This window comes from Amblyomma maculatum, chromosome 8 (assembly GCF_055883805.1).
Source record: "Amblyomma maculatum isolate TAMU_Amacu chromosome 8, ASM5588380v1, whole genome shotgun sequence".
NCBI lineage: Eukaryota > Metazoa > Arthropoda > Arachnida > Ixodida > Ixodidae > Amblyomma > Amblyomma maculatum.
The window spans coordinates 107,644,730-107,668,580 of NC_139351.1; the positions used below are offsets into that span (position 1 = coordinate 107,644,730).

General features: G+C 44.3%; 1 protein-coding gene across 1 annotated transcript in view; it reads left to right on the plus strand.

Moving 5' to 3' along the window:
* The window catches only part of LOC146182142 (uncharacterized), an 81,879-nt gene extending 62,782 nt beyond the window's left edge, over positions 1 to 19,097 (plus strand). The window contains exons 15-22 of the mRNA XM_084577156.1: positions 1,148 to 1,408; positions 3,564 to 3,736; positions 7,472 to 7,641; positions 9,686 to 9,840; positions 10,556 to 10,634; positions 10,764 to 10,917; positions 12,877 to 14,500; positions 17,750 to 19,097. Coding sequence (XP_084433282.1) covers positions 1,148 to 1,408; positions 3,564 to 3,736; positions 7,472 to 7,641; positions 9,686 to 9,840; positions 10,556 to 10,634; positions 10,764 to 10,917; positions 12,877 to 14,500; positions 17,750 to 18,135 — 3,002 coding nt within the window. The 3' untranslated portion in view covers positions 18,136 to 19,097. The remainder of the gene's footprint in view (positions 1 to 1,147; positions 1,409 to 3,563; positions 3,737 to 7,471; positions 7,642 to 9,685; positions 9,841 to 10,555; positions 10,635 to 10,763; positions 10,918 to 12,876; positions 14,501 to 17,749) is intronic.
* The last annotated feature ends 4,754 nt before the right edge of the window (positions 19,098 to 23,851 follow it).

Below are 23,851 nucleotides of genomic sequence, written 5' to 3' on the forward strand. Positions count from 1 at the left end.
GCATAATCTTTTCGTTGCAATCGTGCCCAGAATGATGCTTCGCCTTATCAGCTAAATAAACTAATTTTGTCTTACTTTTTCGCTTTTGATTTCAACAAGTGAACGACGTCTGAGACGTCACAGATGAATTCACGTGGTTACCAAAAATGAAAATTCTATTATAGTCGCTGGTTTTTATTCTTTGTGATTTTAAATGGGGCGTTCAGCTATTTCCATGTGCCCTGCATAGCGCACGATATGCTTAGAGCAGTGTTGTTATATTTATTCTAATCAAGGGAGGTAGTTTTTTTTTTTTTTTAAGACCAAATATACGAAATTCTTAGGTGGACTATCACTTTGGCATGTGAAAAGAATTATTCATAATACACGATCATTACCCACTGAAACTGGAAAGCAAAATGCACTGGGCCAATTAAAGAACTTGGTTGTGGTTATGATAAAGAACTGAACAAGGGTAAATGGGGTACGCCTCAGTTCGCAGATGAGCCAACGTTCCGACAAGTGGACTTGTCTTCAACCATCTTCTTCATTTCGTTCTACTCGGTTGTGGTTAATGTGATATAACTGGACAAATGCTTCGACCTAATCTTTAGTGTCAATTTTGCCTTTACAAAACTCCGTTATAAGATAGCATTGTAGCCAATACTACTTCTAGCGGTAGCCGACGGAAGTGCTTGTGGCGGCGGCTGCCTCACTTTGGGCTGCCTCGTCCCGCCACGTGACCTGGCAGTCTGCGAAAGGTGCTTAAAGTATGCGAGGTTTTCTAGCGATAGGCTTTAATCTAAATGCGATTCTGTAACAGTTAGCACTAGATATTTGTCATGACATGCATAGCGCCAAAGGCTGTTAAAGCCCAGTCTCGTTCCTGAACTGAAGCAATGCTCGGTGCTCGAAACTCGTCGGCACTTACCTCGTTTAGAAGGTACCGCAGCCGGCTATATCATCCTGCTAGGCAGCACAAACCATCGACCCAAAATTGGAGGGTGCTTACAATGTTCTGGTCTTATGTAGAGTCAGACATTGCCAACATTGTTCCAGTATTGAGCCGATCTTTTTTTCTGCAGCAATGAAAAACCGCGGATATATACGGCGTTCTTGCGGTACATAACTCGCAAGTGAAAAGGTTCCGCGTGGCCGTTGTTCGCAGAGCCTTCGACGTGTCAGTACCGGGAACACGTGGACCGCTTCTTGCCCATCATCGATCGGCTGGGCCACGCGTTCAGCCTGGCCGAGTGTCAGCGTCAGTGCGACCTGGAACGACTCTTCAGTTGCCGCGCCGTCAACTTCGAGACGGTGCACCGGGACTGCGCCTTGAGCAGCGAAGACGCCCAGAGCACACCGCTGGGAGCGACGGCGCTCGTTCACCGGCGCTACTCTGTCTACAGCGAAAAGGGCACCTGCGAACAAGGTTTGATTATTACGCGGTAGCATATTAGCTCCATTGTGCCGAAAAGCTGTCGCTGTAATCTGGCATCGCGCTAACAGTCACCAAAAGTGTTGGAAAAATTCCTGGTTTGTCGACAAGGTCATGATGACCTTTTGGACAAGGGAATGACCTTGTGACAAGGTCATGATGACCTTGTCACAACAACATGCCCACGCGCAGGAATTTCAAATGCCTTACATTCAAATAAAGCTAACAAGCATGATGGTGGTCCAGACTAATCTAGATTTGGCAAGCAATTGTAATGCGGATTTTTAGGACATAAGTACAATTAATAAAATAATTAATTTTGCCACATTAGAGTTTGGAACCGGGCCCTCTGCATTCCGGGCGGGCAAAGAACGCATAGATCATAATCGAAGGGTCGCTAATTGGCACCACTGACCCGGAAGCGAAAACTACACATTCGGCCTTAGTTTCATTGCTTCTGTGTTGGCATCTATAAACACTAATGGGAAGTTCCTAACCCCTAACTAGACAACCAGAATATATATCCTGCATTTTCGAGGGAAACATATTGGGATCGATGGAGACGTGTAGGGGTCACCAGATAGAACATTACAAGACTTAAAGGAAAAAGAATAACGGTGTAAACGCTTGAAGAGCATCAAATTCTGTCGTATTACCAGTACAGAATGCAGTTCAAATGTCTTGTGAATATTTATTTTATGGGTACATTTCTTAAGAACATTTATGCGAAAAGTTTTACATTGACTTCGACATTAGTTTTGGCACCATTTGAAAGTTGTTAGGCGATGATTGCCAGTGAAGGCATTAAAAAGCATTCCTTGCGTAAAAGCGCCCCCTTCGCTGTTGTAAGAACTCTGGGCTTCGGTCATGACGGTTCCCGTGGTGTCGACAATGCCGCAAACGTATAGACGTTGCTGCAGTTTATCAGGTATTATTCTCATTCATATATAGAGGGGATCATTTCAGAAGGGAGCTGCTCGCGTTACAATGCTTTACAATAATTTTTTTTTTGTTGTAAAAAGCTTAGGAAAACGCAGGAGCGTAGCTGGACCATTAGTTGCTTTACCGTCGTTAGCTGTCACTCCTGTTTCATGGCAAGTAACCCGCACTACTGGATATATTTACTAGCGTTCTTTGGCGGTGAAAAATCTATCAGGTTCAGACTTTTCCCGACCTTACGTTGTGATGCGCTGCCAAGGCGCTTGTATGTAAGTCACGAAAACACGGAGCGTCACCCCAAAGTGCTTTCGCATCTGGTTCTACTTCGCTGGATTACTTTCCGCCTCCCTTTTGCTTATTGAGAAGGTAAGCGCATTGATTGTTTTATTTTTTTACATGCAATAAGAGCATAATGCGACCGCACTGTAGGCGATTCCTATTCGTGTACAGTTGGGAATCGTTAATGCGACTATCAATAATGTGGTCAACCTGAAATAAAGAAATTTTCTTATATGGACCACAATTTTTAAATGCATTTTTAATATTTAAACTCAATTTCTGGACAACGAATAATGCGAATATACAGAAAGCCAATTAGAACCTATGTATTTTTGTCGCATTATTATGAGCATTGAAGGCAAGATCTCCACTGACTCAGCCATATATTTAATTCCTTGTACGTTGGGTTCAACTTGTAGAATTCAATTAAATATAGTAAGTGGCGTACGTGATGAGAATTTTCGTTCATGGTTTCATTACTTACAACACTAAGTTGCTGAGTCGGCGCAACTTACTATTTTATGTATTGCATGAATGGCTGGTTAGAAAACTTACTCTGCAGCTTGCTCAAAGTGGAAAGTTTGATTCACTTTCAGTTGGCTGAATTCTGATGTCATGAGTGTGAACAGTTTTAGCGGTTACTTTTTATCCATGTTGCACCATTGAGTTTTCATAACGTACCAGACATGTCAGGTCGCACCACATTATTTCAATCACAGTAGTGCCCGACGTAGTGGGTTGCGGATTCAAAATCTGTCTAATTTAATTTTCTATGGCCACCACTATGCCGAAAGCAGACCCCAATCCTAGTAACTTTTTTATTTTTTTTTCTTCCGTACACGATTCGTTATAACGAACGACTCGCTTTATACACAGTTTTGATTCGGAACAAGAGTGTCGTTATTAAGGCGACATAACTGTATTGTCGCAGTGAGCGTGCAGTGCAACCAGCAAGACATGCTTCTGGCGATGAACTTCGACACTCCCTTCCACGGGCGGGTCTACGCCAAGGGGAACCCGGCGCAGTGCTTCGTCGTGGGCAACGGCCAGAACACGCTCCAGTTCGCCGTCTCACTCGGATCGCGCTGCGGAACATTGCAGGAGGTGAGCCCCTATATATCCTGCGTCGCCTCATAGATTCAAGTGTCGCAGCAAAGTAAAAGAAAGTTTTTAAAGCTCCAAGAGCAAGTGTTTTATCGTGACAGCGCTAAAGGCCCCGTTATCCACAAGCTCCAGAGTCGGCATTGTGAAGGAAGATGGCAGGCATGCCTCTTGCAGCAGTTGACAAAAAAGATCGCCGGCGCTGATTCAGTGCAAGGGACCACATGACGTAGCCGAGCTGTGAAGAGCTACCAGATCGGGTGATATCCTCTAAGACGCGAGGGTGGGATGGAAATCGAATCGACAGGGACACTCGTATTCGAGTCAGTCCCTGTACGCCAGGCCACGCTCCGCCGAGGTGGCGCAGTGGTTGCGGCGCTCGACTACTGTTCCCAAGGTCGCGGGATCGAATCCCGGCCTCGATGGCAGCTTTTCGATGGAGGCGAAAAGCAAGGTGCCCGTGTGCTGTGCAATGTCAGTGCCGGTTAAAGAACCCCAGGTGGTCCAAATTTCCAGAGTCCTCCACTACGGCGTCTCTCATAGCCTGAGTTGCTTTGGGACGTTAAACCCCACAAACCAAACCAAACCAAGCCAGGACACGCAGGCGCGTTCGTACGGCTTACTTAAAGCGGGGTTCTACACCAAGGGTGTGTCGTCTTCCAAATCATGTGATAGCTTAAAGCTGTGTCCTGATGCGTATCTGTCAGGCAATACTGGTGACAATACTATGAATGAGTGGTTAAGTAAGCAGCCTACTGCACGCACTCGAACCGTGATCCGGTATGGGAGCGTGGATGGGAGCCATTCACGCTGCATCGAATTAACCTTAACGATACTCCTAATTTCTTATGCTTCGTCTTTAATGCCATTCAAATCGCAACGAGAGCAAGAAGAGTTTATTTGGTGGTTGGAGTTACAGGGAACCGATGTGCACAGTGTCGTGCCCAGTTTTTTGTATTGCTTTATCTGTAACGCATATTTTAGTGTTGAGCCTAAATTAGCTGATCCGCCTCAAAGTGCACACGCTAAAGTAAGTCGCACTTCGAGATTAGAATTAAACTGACTGCTGGTCATATCAGGATGGAAGGTAACGAGCTGACAGCTCAGCTGTCCTGCGAAACTTTACACGGATCTTCTGGCCGTACCCGTTATCAAGGCTGAATACATTTCGCTATCGGAAATGCGTCAACTTACAGTGCTCTAAATTCGAGAAAATAGTCACTTCCCTAACGCGCAATTCAGCATAACATTTTCTGCATATGGGGATCGGCTACATCTGCACCCTCATGGAGTCACCCCGTCATGTAACAACTGCCCAGAATACTGTGCCAAACTGTCCCACTTGTTTCCATGATGCCCATGAGTCATACACGATGTCAGTGCATGTTAAAGAATCCCAGGTGGTGGAAATTTCCGGAGTCCTTCACTAGGGCGTCTCTCATAGCCTGAGTCGCTTTGGGAGGTTAAACCCCACAAATTAAACCAAACCATGAGCCATACAATCGCCCCGTTAACGCTGCCAACTGTAACGTTTGTGGAGCGAGTATATATTGCCACAAACCAGCTGTCTACCCTCGCCCAGCAAGTTAGACTATAAAACTTACCTAAATTAACTTATCTGCTTAATCTGGCCATTACATTCCACTGTACAGGTCCGAATGGAGGGATGGGTCTCTTCCTAATATTCACAAGTTTGTCCTCAGTTTCAGATATCCTTCACAAATATGAGCACATTTAGAACCACTGAGAACAAGCATTTGTAATAAACGATAGCTTATTGGAAAATAAATCGATTATAGAGTCAAAAAATACGTTGGGTTTGTGCTATTTCGTCTCCGACAAAACGAGCTGTGGTAGTCGCATCGCGCGGATGGAGTGTAGGAGGAGGCACTGTGACTTGCGCCCTGGTGTCGAAAAAAGTTAGTTGTGGTTTAACTCTGGTTAAACCTAGTTGAATTGCGATAGCAACGGCAAAAGCTTGTTTTGCCTGCTACATTATTCCTCTATCACGCCGTATCAGTGTATGGTGCTACATTACTGGGCACACTTAAGCTCATCCTTTAGGAGTATGACACGAGAGCGCAAGCTACCAGCTCACATATAAATGAGAAGGGTTCAATGCTGCTGAACTTGATGTGGAGCGAAAGCAATAGCAGCGGATGACCGAGCATTCTTCTTCACGGGCTACACGGATATGTGCCGACTCTGCAGGGCCAAATGCATCAGTGGCAGACCCAGTCAGCACACTCTATAGATCCAATATTGGGAGAGTGTTGACAATGCCAGGCCTTATATAGGAGCAGCAGATTGCTTCGTGCTTCCTGGTAAAGCGCGGCGCGTGCATGAGGGGTACAGCGTCGAATGAGGCGCGTGCATGAGGGGTACACGGTCAGTGATCAAGCAAAGCGCGAATACTGGTCACGTTGTTCTCGCTGATGGCGCACCAGCTGTAGTGCTTCTCTCACAAGCTTTATTGCCGCAAGCTTACAACTTGGTAAAAGATTCGAGACGAGGAACGCAAGCTACCACAACTTCCCGTGAACGCGTGAATAACGATTACTAGTACTGTCGGCAGCAGCTGTCTCGGTGAAGGGCACATGACTACATAGACAGCTTGAGAAGAGCGCCGTCATGAGGGAGCTTTGAAGATACGGGCGAGCAAATGGGCAAAGGGACATTTCTTTAAAAAAAAATAAGCGCCACTAGAGTATAAAAGTTTGCCTGGAATATGTGAAGTAATACGAACTTCAGATACAACCAATGAAGAGAATGCCACTGTCAGAGTCATTATAAGTAAGCTCGATTTTATTGAGTTAAATCCAGAGGTTTTTGAGTTGGTACAGTATAGATCAATAGAAGAATCTATCCCATTATGCGCATTTTATTTTCGTATATGGATATGAAATTGCCCGCCGCGCGTCAACTGAAGGTTAATTGACTGAATTCAAATTCGTCTTGAAAATCTCCTTGATATATAAATGGCAGGGGGTTGTGGAGAGCGAGGAGGTGCACATCGAAACATTATTATGTTTGAGGAACAATATCATGTCGAAGTATATTGTATGCTATCTTAGTGGCGAATGCAAGAAATATCGCATGTAGAATGTATAGATATTTTAATTTCAGTCCCCTCAAGTATGAATATCCTTCATCGCGTTCAACAATAGTACCGCAGTGCAGATACGTGCAAACATCCGAGTTCGTACTTTCTTCTAACAACTCTCTTAATGAACGCACTGCAGTTCATTGTATCGCAGAGGCTGGTCATGACCCGGACGGAAAAAAACTGCAGAAACGTTTTTCTTTGTTACGGCAGAATTTTTCTGCAATTCTAACAGTTCCCCTCTTTAAGTGACATCAGATGTTTTGTAGTCACGACAGAAAAGTACTAAAGTCTGCACAAAAGCGCTACAGAAAAGGCTCCGGTACTACAAAGAAGTACTACAGCAGTACAGAACATTTTGACGTTTATGACACAACTGCAGAATGTTCTGTCGTATTTGAAATGGTTCTGTAGCTTTTTTTTTTTTTTGACTGGGAAATACCGAATATTTTTTTCAATAACAGCAGTGTTTTGCAAGAAGATTCGCCGCTAATTTCGGTCAATGATGTGCGTGTTTATGGCGGTGCAAAGGAAAAAAAAAAAATACGTGGTCTGAATGTTTCACTAACTCCATGCTTCCAGCACGTTGCACTTTCACCGAAAGAGGAGTGTTTCTTTTCTACCGGTATGCGCAGGGGGATGGTCGCTACGCCAACGAGGTTGTTGTCCAGCAGCACCCCATCATCATGACCGACACAGACCGCAATATTCGCGTCGTGTGCTCCTTCGAAGCTGGTGACAGAACAGTCACTCTTGGCTCCAGCTTCGCCCGAAACGGGGCCTACAGCGGAGGACTGGATGTCACGTAAGTCACGTGGCAAGAGAAATTGTACTAATGAGGGGCGTTTTGCACCCAACACTCAGTTAGGGAATTTTACTGCGGTTGGCTTCGCAGTCGTCGGCCGTCGTAAATTGGGGCAATCGTAGCCAAAACCTCTTAGACATGAACGCTCCTGGATCACGTGATCATGAGATCTCAGACAAATGAGTAGAGATTACCGCTGTGCTCACGTGTCGGCCGATCCTAAAGTATCACTGATGATCACGCGAATGAGTCTGAGGGCAGTGGGTTCGCCTACTGTTGATCTTGCTCACAGGGCTAGAGAATGACATTTATAACATAGAGTGCCACATTTGATCTGGCGCGTTGGTTGGAACATTTCTGGAGGAGTTTAACGTCTACTTAGGAAGGACAGGCAATCGTGAATTCGAGGGCCTGTTGTACTAGTTGAAAAGCCTCGACATCACTGGAGCCACTGATTCGAACCCAGCACCTTCCGTATGCGGGCACGATGCTGTGCCACTAGGCGATCACTGATAAGAGGTTGGGAGAGGGCGTGCTTTGAAGAGGACAGGAAATGAAAGAAAATAGGGTAGGGGGTGAGGGGGGGGGGGGGGGGTTAGGCGGCGTGATGCGACTGGTATTTCATTTCTTTCTTCATCACCGATCGTAAAGTACGGAACTTTGCCCGGCAGTATTTGAGCGTGATCAACTATGCAGGTCTTTCTTACTGCCAGTGTAACTGGGCCCATCAAAAATTACCATAATTAGAAAACACACACCGGGTGAGCTGGAACCAATTGTGAACCATGCGGCTATTGTAAACTACGCTAAAGTAAAATAATAATTAGTGTTGACAATCATTGTGGGCACCCATCAAAAACCTTTTGCAGGAGTTCACATTTGCTTTAATCGGGCTCGGTAAAAGGATTATTTCCTGCCGGTAAGAAACAAGAGGCATATGCTTTCCAGCTCTCGCGTTTGTTCAGAGTTCGCTTCAGCTGCGCGTCCCATTACCATACAATTTGCTCAATAATTTTACGCGATAGCGTATAGGGCTCGTTCATCAGGAAAGCCGTCGCCATACCCTAGTTTGAGAGGAGGGCTTCAAGGACAAGTCGAAAACGTATCAGAAAAGGAAACATTCGAGGACACTTTGGCAACTAAAGTGATGAAAGGCGAAAGCCTGAGTGCTGCATTCTGCTATGCGACAATTGAGCATGTAGCGATGATTGCTGCTACGAGTAAAGCCTGCGACTACTCTTGCACATTCTGCGAGTGCATTTATTCAGTGAATTATGCTTGGCAGCGACGAGATCGCGCGCTCCTTGTATATTCGCAGTTGTTCTATGTTTACTGTTGTGTGGTTTATTTTACCGGGTGCGCGGTATTAATTAAATAATTACGGAACGCTCACTAATTATTAAATAATGTGTCACATTTGGTAATTTGTAATTAATAATGATTAGTAATAAATAAATCCGTTATTCATTACTTAGTAATTGATCATAGATTGGCATATTGGGGCTCTGTGATTGGTCGAAACCTCCATGACGTCATGCCATCTCGACCAATCAGAGCCGCCGCAGGGTGACACTTTTGCTGACGACAACGATGAGGCAATAAAGGCTTTCACATTAAAAGATGCAAATGAATTCATATCAAAATTGCCACGCAACCGTTATTTGCGCAGCGTTCAACGTGGTGTCATACCATTTCGCTTCCAATTCAACATGCACCTGCTAGTCAGGTTGGAGGATAGTTTGCGACAGGGATTCGAACCGACGAGTGTACCTTCAACTGTACGTCGTTATTTGCAAATGCAAGAGGCGACACACTCCGCCTTTCTCTCCCCCAAAACTTAAGTTGCGAAATAAGAAGGCTGTTTAAAGGCGCTCTCAGTTCTATCTTTAAGGCGATGCTTGGGCGTCCTCCTATTCATTTTTTGTGTTTGCTTTGATTTAGATCAGAGAACAGTGCTTAAACATACACGCAAAAGTATTTTATCATTCGTTTCTTTTTTTTTCTCCTTGCATTCTTCTAACCAAGTTCAACGCTTTACCCGTAGCACTCGCCACCAGCCGACCATCACGTCTGTCGTGACGAACACTGCTCCCCCGCCAAACGTCGTCATGAGGATCCTGGACCCGAGCGGTCGCGACGCAGGAGTGGTCGGCCTCGGAGATGAACTCACGCTCAGGATCGAGATCCAAGAACCAGGCAGTGAGATTTATATGTGTTTTTAACCGTAAGCTGTACTTCAGTTATTTGACCAGAGTTTGTTTGCAATGGGCGAGTCGGTAAAGAGTAGCAAGGTAATCCCCATCACCATTATTGCAGTCTGCACTTGTTACATCGATGATAATTTAATCGCTATTTCCCTGTGCTAATAAATTTCTGCCCTTCTGCCAGAACTAATACGGGGGCGACCAATTCTATGAACACGATGCCGAACTCCCATTCTATGAACACGATGTCGAACTCCCAAGCGAAATAATGCAAAGGCTGATCATGTGCATTGTTCAAGGACTGAAAAAAAAAAAGAATGTTAGCAGTAGCTAACTGCGGTTAAGGCAAGTTTGATGAGTGGTAGATTTGTTTTGCTTCGTTTCGCTAATATCAAGCCTTCAGCTAACGTCATCGACATTTTATCATGAGATCTCTGATGTTATTGAGTATCAATCACCGTTCAGGGTCAGAGGTAGGTAGTCATGGTGAAGTGGTCAGGCAGTCAATGGTCCATGTACCAGCACACCAACAGCATAGTACAATGGATGAGACTCCTCTAGAGAGGCTAAATCGCAGTTTGAGTATGGCTCAGATTTAAGGTTTTTCGGACGGAGCAAAGCTGTACCGTGAGCAGTGAAGCCATCGGTCTGAAAAAACACGTCAAAATGGTGCCTACATTTACATTCTCACCCTCTGTTTGCCATTTCAGGTGCATTCGCCATTTTTGCCCGGAACCTTTATGCCAGGAGCTCCAACGGGGAATCATTATTCCTCATCGACAGTTTAGGGTGAGGTCAAATTATTGTTTTTCTTGTTTTCATTTATGAGAGCCTAGCATAGTACGAGGTTTTGTCTACTTTTCTTAATAGTTCTGAGAATGTAGAAAGGCGTACGCTGTGATTCCGCCCGTTATGCAGGTGTCCCGTGGATCCGAGCATATTTCCAGCTCTGCGACCTGACTATAGACTTCCGGGAGCCCTTTCTGCGAACTTCAAGGCGTTTCGATTTCCGTCCTCTGGAATGGTTAACTTTGAGGTTCAAATACGGTTCTGCCAAGACAGATGTGACCCGGTAAGAACAGATTATATATTGTGTTTATTTTGTATTATGTTTATTCTGGATTTTGTTATACTGTAGTTACATTTCTTATTGTACAGCTGTTTACTTGGTAGTCCTGATACGAACCTAAGAACAGTAGGGGAATAAAGTATGCATTTGTTATCAGTGCACACATTGAATCTGCTCGTGAAAAATGGCGTGCTTAATATAACATGCTCTGCGCATTGGATTGAGCGACTGAGGTTCTCTTTGCATGTTTGAGAAAGACTGCGAACTCGTCTAATAAAAAAAAACAAAAACAAACAAACAAACAAACAAAAATGTCAATAAATTTGATATTCTAAATTCCGAAGCATTATATTTGTCTTAATCTTGATAACAGTCCGCATAATGCCATTAACTACTGGATATTCCTACGGACCTAGGCGTTTCTATTCGGTAAATATTGTGTATATGAACAATTTGTTCTTCTTATAGATATATCTCCTAATGCAGAATAAATTTGGTATATAGGAAAAGATAAAATTTTGAAATTATTCATAAGAGTCCAGCCTAGCTAACGCAGCCATACGGCTATACACGAAAGCTATGCAGCTTTCGTAAAACTTTACAGTTTTGCAGTTGGAGGAAACTTCGTCTTGTGCGAGGATTGAATATGCGTGGCCGCAGCCTGTTCAATCACTCTGCGAGCAAAGCTGTAACCAGCACGACCAGCGGATGGCACGCTGAATCTAAATTTCTCAAAAATCGAGGTGTAAACGATGTTAGCTCAGAAGCTCAGTGTTTCACTGATACCTCATCAGGTTTTCTCTTTAAGCTCATGTCTGCGCTTATATGCATGCTATTGTGTAAATGCATCCTTATTCTACATTCACTTCATATTCGCATCATCATCATCATCCTGACTATACCCACTGCAGGGCGAAGGCATCTCCCATATTTTTCGCATTAACCCGGTTCTGTGCTAGCTGCATCCACTTGACCCTGCGAACTTAACATCATCAGCCCACCTATCTTGCCGCCCCCTGCTACGCTTTCCTTCCCTTGGAATCCAGTTTGTTACCCTAATAGATCATCGGTTATCCTCTCTTCGCACTACATGTCCTGCCCATGCCCATTTTTTCTTCTTAATTCGCATACGCGTCTTCTCAAAGGCTGCATTTATAGGAGCATAGTGCACTCCTTTCTTATGTTAAATTAGGGTCTTCATCCTTGATGAAAGTGGCTGCTCTTGGCTGTTCTTGAAAAAGTTGAATTCACAGATTACAACCAATGTTTACTATTTAATTAGCAGACAAGGTTACGAAAACGAGCCGCTCGCTATTAGGTATGCATTCAGGAAGACGCCACTTACCGAAACCATCAAAAGTGCAAAGGAATATTGTTGTTTCTGTCTTCTTATGAATTGTGACGTGTATCAACAGAAAGTCCCTAGTGAAATCCTTTTGGCTTAAATATGATTATTTGGTAAGCAGAAGATAAAACAACCGTATGCCACCGATAGGACCCAAATTCATGACAAACGAATTTCGTGTCCGGTGCCAACTGAGCGATTTGTCCAGTCATATAACCTCTATGCACATAGGTTCGTGCAAGGTATTCTTGAGACTTGAGAGTGCTCACTAGCGCCACCCTCGTCAACAGCGGCGGACATAGAAAGTCACGTGTCAGCGCGAGCTTCGCGTTGTAGAGTATTGAACTTACTAGAGCGGCACTCGTGCGGTAACTTGCAATTCTAGCCGATTACCGCACGATGTAATGCAGTCGGCAGTGGCGATTGGTAATTTACGGCATTATTATTATTATTATTATTATTATTATTATTATTATTATTATTATTATTATTATTATATTATTATTATTATTATTATTATTATTATTATTATTATTATTATTATTATTATTATTATTATTATTATTATTATTATTATTATTATTATTATTATTATTTATTTATTTATTTATTTGCAGGTGCGCTGCCAAAGTGGCACGGAATCGTTCGGCCGCAGAAGGCGGGAGGTGTCACGGCCGCGGGCTCTATTCGTATTCAGGAACAGAACCAGACCCATTTTTCTGACTGCACACAGACCGACAATCGTCATACGGCCTTACTCCGTGCGAACAACGACGACAGCGACGTCGACAACAACCGAAGAGCAAGCCACAACTACTGCCGAGCCTCCAGCGACCACGACTGCGGTTCCCACAGAGAGCCCAGCACCAACTGCTGAAAGTGGCATCGAAAACGTCACTGACACAAGCGAGGCCCCGAATACGACCAACAAGGATGTTACAATTACTCCTGTTCTCGCGGAGAGCACCGGAGACTCTAGGGACGGCGAGGAAACTACGGAAGGGATGCACTGGAACTCTACTGTCACTGAAGAAGCGACTGAGGGAACGGTGACGCCGGCTCTGACTCCGTTTCCCGACACAAACGAAACGGCGCAGTTTGATTCGGAAGAAGATGACGGGGAAGAAGGAGAACCACCCTTAATGTTCCGCAAACAGGAAATGTACCTGCCCGAAGAAACGAACACAACAGGCACGGAACAGCGGCCTCCGACGGACGGCGACAGAATCGAGCAAGTATCTTCGGCCGTTGTGTTCCGTAACCCCGATCCACCTAGCCCGCAGCATCACGTGGCTGCCCTTCCCTTCCAGCAAGCCACTGCAGTTCCTTTTGATTTGACGTCACAGCCATACGGCGGCTACGGACTGGGATACGGCCGGCATTACGGCTCAGCTCGCGACGCTCACGGCTCGTATGGGCATGGCTACGAGCAACCGCGGTATATGTCCTCCGAGGACAGGAGAGAAGGCAAACTGTCTCAACCTAGCCACACGCTTCCGTACGGTCGCACTTGGAGAGAAAGGCCGTACGGCCCACCGCCAAGACCTGTAGTCGACCCGGGGTGGTACAACTACGAACATCCTCGATCAGACCCCAGCTCGGTCCGTAATGAACAGGAGGAACTTTCGAGGAAAGACGGGAGACCTCGTTACGAGGCAGGTCACCAGCAAGCCGAGCAGCGGATGGACCGTTCGAACGAGTCGGTTGACCACATTAACCGAAATGAACATCCTTCCACTGACAAGCAGCGGCCCGATTCGGGATCTTCGCATGGCATTCGGGAAAACATTAGTGGGTCTGCTTTCGGAAGGGAGCGCGGAGCGTCGGTCGTCAACGGATATCCTGAGGACGTCAAAAGGCGCTGGCCACCGCAAGAAGGCCAAGGCGGCGCCTCGAATTTCGCCGCCAACGAAACGATAGCCACGGTCGATTTCAGCGTTGGCAACGCCGTAGCCGCTGACAACGCTTTGCAGCCGGCGCAGGGGCCCGCGAATTCCACGGGTGGCCATTTCGTACAAGAGACGCGAGGAAGAGGAGGAGCTGCTGACGTGGGCGGCGGAGGGTACGCCGCTTCCGTGATGCAGGAGATCGTCGCGACGACCGAGAAGCCGTACCCCGAAGAAGTGCCGCTCTCTCTGGCCATTATGGTTGGCGAAGACAGCGCCCTGAAGCCCGACAACGGCTGGGCGAGGAACGCCGCTAACGTCGGCGGCTACCAGCCGCCGCGGAGCAGAAAACGAGGTGAGGAAGTCGTCCGATTTATATAGTGTTTATGCGCGCGCCACTGTCCCTTCTCCGTTGTGTCAGAGAGCGTAATGAAGACGAATTCCGCGCGTGCCGTGGTGGTCTCCTCTCTTTCCCTTTCTCAGATGGCTGGGGACGGCTAGCGCGCGGCCGGTACAAAAGGACGAGCATTAGGCCGTATAGAAAGTGGCCGTTCCCCGGTCTGCGACTCTACTGTCCCCGTGTGGACAAAGGGATCCCCGAGGCGACTGCGATCCGTCTTATTCCGGCCGAATTACCGGCTCTGGCTGCCAGGGTCTTTGTGTGCTAGCTGGCGCCGTTGCGAGCCATCTTTTGTCGGCTCGTGTGAGGAGTAAGGTCCGTCGCGCAAACACCTGATGGCAGCTAGTCTTATATTGCCGCAGGCTGCGAGGAAATTAGTGTACCGCGCTTGCGGACGCGTCAGCACCGCAGTCTGTTCTGTCTTGTAATGTTGTATTCTAATATGACGAGTTTCGGCCCAAACTGGCTCTACCGTCTCCACAGCTTTGACTTCGAATAAAAGTGAAGAAAGAAATGCCTCCCTCATATGTCCATGAAGTAATGTACTTCATGGACATGTGAAACTTTTGTGGACATATGAACATATGAAACTTTGGTCAAAGAAACTTTTCATCCCCTAAATCGGAAAGGCGCTTGGAAAGTTAAAGAAATTATTTTGGCCCGTAGATGCTGTGAGTACATTAAAGCTCAGCAGAAAAGCATTCTTATTTTAAAATTATAACCTGCTAAAAAATATAAAGAAATCACATCCTCTATATGCGTAGATTATAGATTTGAATGGGCTTTTATCTTAGGTCCTTTGCGTTTGGGCACTTAAGCGAGTACTGAGGGAGGATCGCCTCCCAGTGTAAAATAATTACTATCAAATCCAGTCGCTAAAGTGAGTGACATGCGTATAGTTAGTGACCCATTTTTGTACTGTTACAGACTGGTTCATTAACGAGAAGAAATATAAAAAAAAACCCTTAAAAGGGAACTATAAAAGTAAAATACACTGATTTTTACCCTACCTAAATTACTATTGACGAGGTTATTTCTGTCTGCTCTTGACTGACGCCTGAACAAGTGGCGTTCTATACCTGAGTGCTGGTTCTCCATTTTTCGGATCCTGTGCATTATCGTGGTTCTGAGAAATTATATTAGCACAACAGTGAGTGGAACACAATGTAAAATGTTGTTTGTGCGGATGTTTCGCAGGTTTTATGCAAGGAAAAATACTTTGAAAGTAATGCATGTAGCAGGAGCTTGATGTGAAAGCTGCTTGCGAAGGTTGAAGTTTAGACCTGCTATTCATTAGTTCTCGATAGAGCATGAAAACTTTAAATTTAATTTCCTGCTTTACAAAGGCTAGATGGATTCATACATGTAAGAACTATTTACACGGATTTATGCGGGAGTTCTTTACATTTATAATTACTGGAAGGTGAACCAAGAAGAAGACTGGGTCAGTTGACATAAGGCTTGTCAGTCTGCTATCTTTCTCTTTAACGCTCTCTGCTCTTCAGTATTTGACGACCACTACTGTGATCTTTTTGCTATCAACTTATTCTTTATATTTGTTTAAGACCTTACCTTCGTTACGACGGTGAAGTTAATAAAGAAAAATAGCTTAAAATATACTGATCAAGTTTCTCCGTCTCTTATTGTGCAACGCTACAATTTAATAATTTATATGTGGGATTTTATTTATTCTCATGTAGGGTAAGTGAGAGTGTTTTGCCAAAAATTGTTTTATTTTTGGCCCCATCTTATAAAGCGCATTTTAAAATTTCATAAAACATACTACACCTCTGTATTTGCGACCTAAAAACTGCATTTTTAACCGTTCTTGCCTGCTGACATCCTCATCAAAGGCGAAAGTTTTACTGCACTTTATTTGGAAATTTCTCAGACGAGCATTTTTAAAAGTCCGTGTACCATGTTCTGAGAAACTATGAGGTGTTCGCAAAAATATTTTACATAAAGGTCAATCAAGTTTTTGTTACATATAGATTTTGCTAAAATGCAGTGTCATAGTTAATTTGATTCTTTGAGATAAAAAAAAATCATTCAATAATATGCAGTTTTGCTGTATTGAAGAGAAAGGACAACTGCAAATCTTTATTACACTTAAAATTCATAATCTTAGTCGTGCTTGTGTAACAGAGGCATTTGGACTTTTTTACAATATGTCAAGGTTCGTAGGCGATAAAGGGCAGTACTATGTGAAATTTCAGTAGTTTTTGAGCACTAATACAAGCTGTGTCTATTAAGAAGTTTGGCAACAAATTTCATATTCCCAGCGTTTGCCACGAATATGCTGCATCCAATTTAAAAAAAAAAAAAAAAGAAAAAAACATTTTTACGGTCTCGCCCTACTTTAATGCTCATTTTCGTTCCTGTTCGATACTGACTTGCTCAAGTCAAATTCGATCTTTTTGATTTGGTAAAACAGCAGTCGATTCAGTCGGTTTCGTTGTTCCTGCACTATTTTTTTCCCAATAGTCAGGTTTGGGTTTCGCATACAGAAGGCTGCCCTACTGAAAAACGAAAAGCTCTACGGGGCAATAACCTCACACAATCCCATCTAATCACATAGACTCTCATACAATGTACATCATTATTATAAAATATCTTCCATAATATATGTTAATGTATAAGAAACTATGAGATCTCACGCAATTATATGCGACTTGTATGTGATTTCTTACGTGAATTGAGTGAGACTGCGTGAGAAAATGGGAGGTTATAGCCATATACGAGTTTTTCAGTAGGGTGCTAAGTGGTCTAGCAATATCAAGTAAACTAAAGCTTGACACTTGTACGATGTTTTCTTTTTTGTTTTCTTTTTTTTCGTCCCTGCTTGTGGCGCTCTACACATGCCTAATGGCTTGTTGGAGTAACAGAATATATTGCTTGTTAATGAAAACGTGACATTTGGCAGCCAGGAGTCGGGTGCGGAGAAATTCGCTCGGACACCACCGGTGAACCAATAGAGCAATTTTTAAAGGCCTGTAAGAGAAGTATTCACCCTGCATCGTAGCGATCCGTTTGATTATAAAATTATGACGACTGTTTAAACCAGTCCTGTAACTCACCCTTGCGTTTGCCTTCGTTTTTTTTTTATGTATCTACATTTTTTCACTCTGCTTGCGCACAAAACGTTAGCCTTTCGATTTCTCAATGCCTTCGCGCCCTTACTCTAAGTCCACTGGTTGTCTGCAGAGCCTCCGATTACGCCTCGAGTCACGGAGGAAGAGCCAGCCTGCGATCCGCAGAACACTATCATCATCACCGCCCTCGTCGTATCCGCCATCCATGTGGGTCTCATGCTGGGCGGCTTCTTCTGCTTTCGGTGGCAGCGGCGTTCCATGAAGCGAAAGCAGCTCATCGCGTCTGTCATGGGCGACTTCCGGTTGCCCTCGGCAGGCGTCACTTCCGGCGTACCGCCGCAGCTTCCGCCGCCCACGGTGATGACGACGTCAGCCTCGGGTCGCAGCCACTACCAGCATGCCCCAACGACACGGATGACTGGTGGCGGTCCCATGGTGTACGGCAAAGCAGACACCTCATTCCGACAGATGTACAGCGACTTCGAAACGCCGCCATGAAGCGGAGCGTACGTTCATCGCGCTCTTCTCGACCTTAAGACGCTCATGAATGCAACAAGTTGCATTGTCGCCAGCCGCACGGCAAAAGGGTTGTGGCTATGGGCGTCCTAGCTTATTTCGTTATTTGTTGTCAGCGCTGGGGGGTTTACGCACGTAATGCTCGTCGTTATCGTCTAACACCAGGTTCTTTCCAATTTTTGCTGCCTACGATGAATATAAATGGGTCTGAACCAAGCGTTTACCACAAAAGCCATTTCCCTGAAATGGTTGCTATCCCAGTCGGAAAAAAAACTACAGAAATGTTTTTGTTGTTACGACAGAATTTCTGTGCGGTTTTTGACGGGAAACCTGTTGTGACAACAGAACGTTCTGTGGTAACATCTGAAATTTCTGAGGTTACAACAGAAAAGTGCTACAGAACTACAGACAACAAAATTATACTACAGAAAAACTACAGAGCTACAGAAAAGTGCTACAGAACTATAGGAAAATCTGACGTTTACGACACGGTTGTGTTGTTTTTTTCGACTGGGATCTAGTAGGAACTAGAGCAGATATGAAAATAGTTGATATATTCTTAAATGAGGGACGGTCCGAAACATCCGCTTTTACGTATCTTTTTGCCTGTACTCATGCCATGTGTACGATACAGATGAGGGTATTAGAAATAGCGGCAGTAGCGTCTTTTAAATGATTGTTGTTGCAGACATAGCTGCATGCTTGTCATCCAAGACTTATAGATGTGTTTAAAGACAAAAATGATTTAAGGCGAGCAACCAGTACGAACGCAGCCCGGATCAGATGTCTCAGTGGTGTTACTCTATCGAGTGCAACTCATGCTGAAAATAAGCTGCTGTAAAACTATTTTGCGGACCTAAATGATAACTAATGTTCGAAGAATGAGTTCCGAAGCGCACAAGACCCTTTACGTGAAAAACTCTGCGGCTGTAGATGGCAATGTACATGAGAAAATATACTTCAGGAAGAAGAGGGTATGTCTTATTCGGGGCACATTTTCACGGAGACAAGCAGATGTTATAGATTTAGAAACTAAAATTAGAGTGCCTTATTCTACATCCAAACCTCTACGAAGTATTTCCCCAAGCAAAGCATGAAAACAACCGACTTACAAACACGCGGTCTCTGCTGTATTTTCGAACGAAGAGATATTTTCCTATTTACCACCTGATTGAGAAAAGAAATGAAACTATACGCAAAGGCGTTTGATTGTTTATATCTCAGCATTAACTGGGCTCTAAGAGACAACAAGAGAAGTCAATAGTAACGAAAATTAGCAGAGACCGGATTAATTTGAGAATAATTGGAAAGGGAAAGGCCTTTTCCATGAGTGTGGTAACGCTGATGGTGGTAGGATTCACTCAGACAAGCTGCTGAAAGTAAGTTCGCCTCCTAACCACGCTGACTATCGCTTTAGGGCAGCTGGAAAATTGCTTTACGGTGGAAGCTATGGTAGATTGTCTGACACAGGTGGTCGTACGAAAGATGTGGTTCGGTGAAAAGCTGACGGAATGCTGTCGTACGCTCGATCATTCTTAAACTTATTAATGGAAAGAGCACTGAAGATGGGTAGAAAAAGCAGTTCGCAAGGCGAGCCAACATTTCGACAAGTGGACTTGTCTAAGGGAGAACCTCAGTTCACAAACTAAGCCAACGTTTCGATAAATGGGCTTGTCTCCGTCTGGGCCCAGACGAGACAAGCCCATTTATCGAAACGTTGGCTTAGCTTTCGAACTGAGGTTCTCCTTTAACCCTTCTTCAGTACTCTTTCATACTGTGTAGTCGTGTTCTTTCTTTTGTTGTATCCTTAAACAATAATTCTACATATATACGCGACGAACAGTCAGGCTCGCGCATGGGCTAAAGAATAAATCTACTAACTTAAGTTTACGGAGGTAATCTCTGATAATTGCAAGCCGGACATGAATTGTACATTAACTTGGTTACTTGGGAATGTGTTTTTAATCGCAAGGGAACCGATGTATATTTCACATTTCGCCTATACACCACCCATGTCTCGTATATCTCTAGTTAGTGCAGGTAGGACTTTTTTTTGTGAAAATTATAATATCTAAATTGCACTTTGATTAGACTTCCTTAATGGCGGAAGCTTTAAGGGTGTACTGTTACGGCTGTATGCATTACTGCTTGAATGGCTCAGAGAGCTCCTTTCTTGAATTGCAGCTGAGTCCACGTGAAAAAAGTCGTCAATAATGTAGTCAAAAGCTTTTAGTAATTGCGTGTTTTGTGCCAGAGTCGTGAGTAGGGCCTTAGAGCTCAATGTCTGTCTCGGTTAGCTTGCTCATCACAGCTGTTCCGCTACCGAGAAATGCGTTCGCTCTCGATGCCTGAGGTCAGATTATAGTTGCTTTTACGGCTCAAATCAGATTAAACTTGAAGGTTGTAAAGCAACATCGTTACTGGAAAAGACGAAACAGAGTCGCGAAGAAACGAGTGAATGAGGAAAGGCGGACACAATAAAAAATTGCGGCGGCAAATAAAATAACTGATTTCTACTTTTGTTCCAGCGCCTTCCGCGTGTTTAATTTAAGCACAGACGCTTTTTGTGGTATCCGTTTCATTATATCTGTGATGTGCAGTAAAGGCGCTTAGTAATTTCAGTATTGTTTTTAAAATGGGCACATTTATTAACAGTTTTTTATGCACTTGGTACGAGAACAACCAAATGGACACTAAACTTTCTTCACTTTACTTTCTTTCTCTGAAATAAATTCAGGTATTAAGAGCTTGTTCATAGCACTTCCGGGGGATTGCTCCATTCTGTTTGCCAAACTATTAAACTGCCTTGTGTTGAATAATAGTTACGACTGTGCTTACGAGCGCTTGGCACAAGCAAAACTCATGACGACGCCTCGTACTTCCTCAACGGGCCTATTATTTCAGCTTGCAGTTTCCTGTAATACTTCAGAGCAAGGTCATTATTTGCCCAACATTGGTGAACGAAGTGGTGAGCGTACTTGCTGTGATCTGTGATCTGAATGACGCAAATCAATTTTGCGTATTGCTTGCATATCAGACAACAAAAGGTGAATGTAAATATAATGCAAGCGAAAAAGTACAAAAGCTAGAAAGCATAAGAACACTAAATGCAAATTACTCATACTCGAGGGGCAATATGATTCTAAATCCTACGGCTATATTTTCTCATCGATCCTGCTAGCCACTGTTGTTCTCTGTCTTCGTTTCTTTCTTCTTGTCTGGTGTCAGCATTTGCATTTACGCTGAAAAATATTTGCACGGGAACGTTAACAGCTTGATCTAAATCGAAAACTCCCAATCACCCAATAACATTTACCCTCACATTCCAATTCCCAATATATTAACTTTAACTGAAAACTGAAATTCTTGTTTTGTTGCGCGATGTATGCAGTATAGAAGTGTGTTTGTGTCTTTGTGAGCAACTGGCGCGTTTTTTTTTTTTTTTTTTGTTAATACATTTTGAGTGAGTGGGCACTGTTCTGTTTAACTTACATGTTTTCTGTGTCTATTGTCTTCGAATCCTGCGTGTTCGTTCCGTATGTAAAGGCCCAAAAGCTGCAGTTTTAGTCCAATAAATACATATCTAACACAGTTTCGTATGAGTAGCATGTTTGTGTGTGTGTGTGTGTGTGTGTGTGTGTGTGTGTGTGTGTGTGTGTGTGTGTGTGTGTGTGTGTGTGTGTGTGTGTGTGTGTGTGTGTGTGTGTGTGTGTGTGTGTGTGTGTGTGTGTGTGTGTGTGTGTGTGTGTGTGTGTGTGTGTGTGTGTGTGTGTGTGTGTGTGTGTGTGTGTTTAATTTCAAACACCCATAGTATTCGTCATCCCTCAAAACTTATTCACACGTGTTCGCTATTTGAGGTCTAGATTTTAAACCAACGTAATTTATTCGCTAAGCTGGAGAAAACGCTAGCGTGTTATCTGCGCGATTTAAGTGGCCTCCGGCAGGGTTATTAAAACTCTGCCGTTGTTCAAAGTTTAGGCAAGCGACGAGTGAGCATGACGTGAAAACTACGAGGTCATTATGCAATTTACAACTCCGCATGTCTCCTAGTATGTGAGGCGTTGAAATTCGGTTATGCTCGAGCTCAGAATAGCTTCCGAGCTCCCAGATATTAGGCGAGACCCGACGCGCCAAACTTTAACTAGGACAATTTTGCAGTCTCCGTGCGTCAAATGCACAGAGGAGAGATTTACTACTGTCTAGCGCAAGTTATTGCGCGAACGCTCAAAACTAACTGTGTCTGCGAAGTACAGCACATCTTCGCAGAATTGTCCACTACCCTACCATCTTTCCTGGTTTGTCCCACTCACCCTCTGTCTCCTTTAAGTCAGGCTAACAACGGCTAGCGTTAGTCCTGATTAATGTTGGGTACGTGTTTGGTCGTTTTTCGTCTCAAGCTGTCACAAGTGCTTAGAACTACAGCTTTCTTCCTTCCACGTGCGTTTTCGCAGCGGCGATGGAAGTTCTTACTCAAACTGACGTCTTTTGAGAGTTTAAGGAGACAGTTTTGCAAGTGCTCTTTGTTGATTAAGGCGATGAAATGTGTTCGAAGAAACACTTAACACACCCACTATGCATGTGATGCCCGAGAATATGGTGGCAGGGGTTACGGTCAGTGAGTCAATGACGGCCCAAGTGGGGAATATTTCCGGAGACAGAAACGCCTGCATCCAGACGCTTAAGGCCATCTTCAAGTACACAAACTCAATGTAACGATTAACATCTCACTGGGTCTTTTATCCACGCATGACAAATGGCTATCATAATAAAAAAATAGCAGATGACAAGCATAATGTGCGCTTATGATCGAGTGCAGCAATATTTGAGATCAGCGCACGTGAAAAGCTTCGCAAAGTGGTCTAGATAAGCTTGAGGCCGACTGCATGATTTCGATTTATGTTTAAAAGCGCAACCTGGCGTAGTGGGCGGAAGCTTTGAAGCATTTCATCATCTTTGCGGGTTTTTATTTTTCCTGGGACAGAAGCATTAAACCCAAATTCTTTCTGAAAAGCCGAACCTTGCAACCGTCTTTGGACTTTCAGCTTGGCTGAGTAAGAAATGACTGAACTGTTTATTTCAGTGCAAGGTGTCACTGTAGAACAGACTGCTGGAAACAATCCAGGCGCAGTCTGCCTGGGGCCTTGGCTGCTCGAAATTCCGATTCACGATTACAAAAGGACCGAATTTAACTTTTTCGACACAACGCGTACCTAATGGAAAAGCTCCTCGTGCCTATGCTCCTAGATACATACTTCACAGCTATGAATAAAGGACCACTTCCTGAAATACGAGAATCGATGGGTTCGAATTCCACAGTGCCAGCTTTTCCAAACCGTTGCGTTGCCAGCGACTCAAAACTTCGTTAGAAAGAAAGAAAGCAGGAAATGGGCCGCTACTCTTCTCAAAGAAATTTCAAGCTTAAACCAGGTTTACAGAGTCAGTGAAGAACAGTTGTCATCGTAACCTCTCCGGGAAGCTGGGCGAAATCTGTGTACCTCCACCATCTAGAGCAATCATTATTCTTTTTGCTCTTCGCATGCAGCGGACAACCCGGGGATGGCGCAGTCTTGGTTCACGCGAACACAGACATGTTTTCCTGCAACCGCGTGTCAGCTGGTCGGCGCTGAATAAACTCATCTTCACATCCGCCATTACTGTCAGATGCGGCTTCGAAAGAATAATACGCGCACTGGAACAC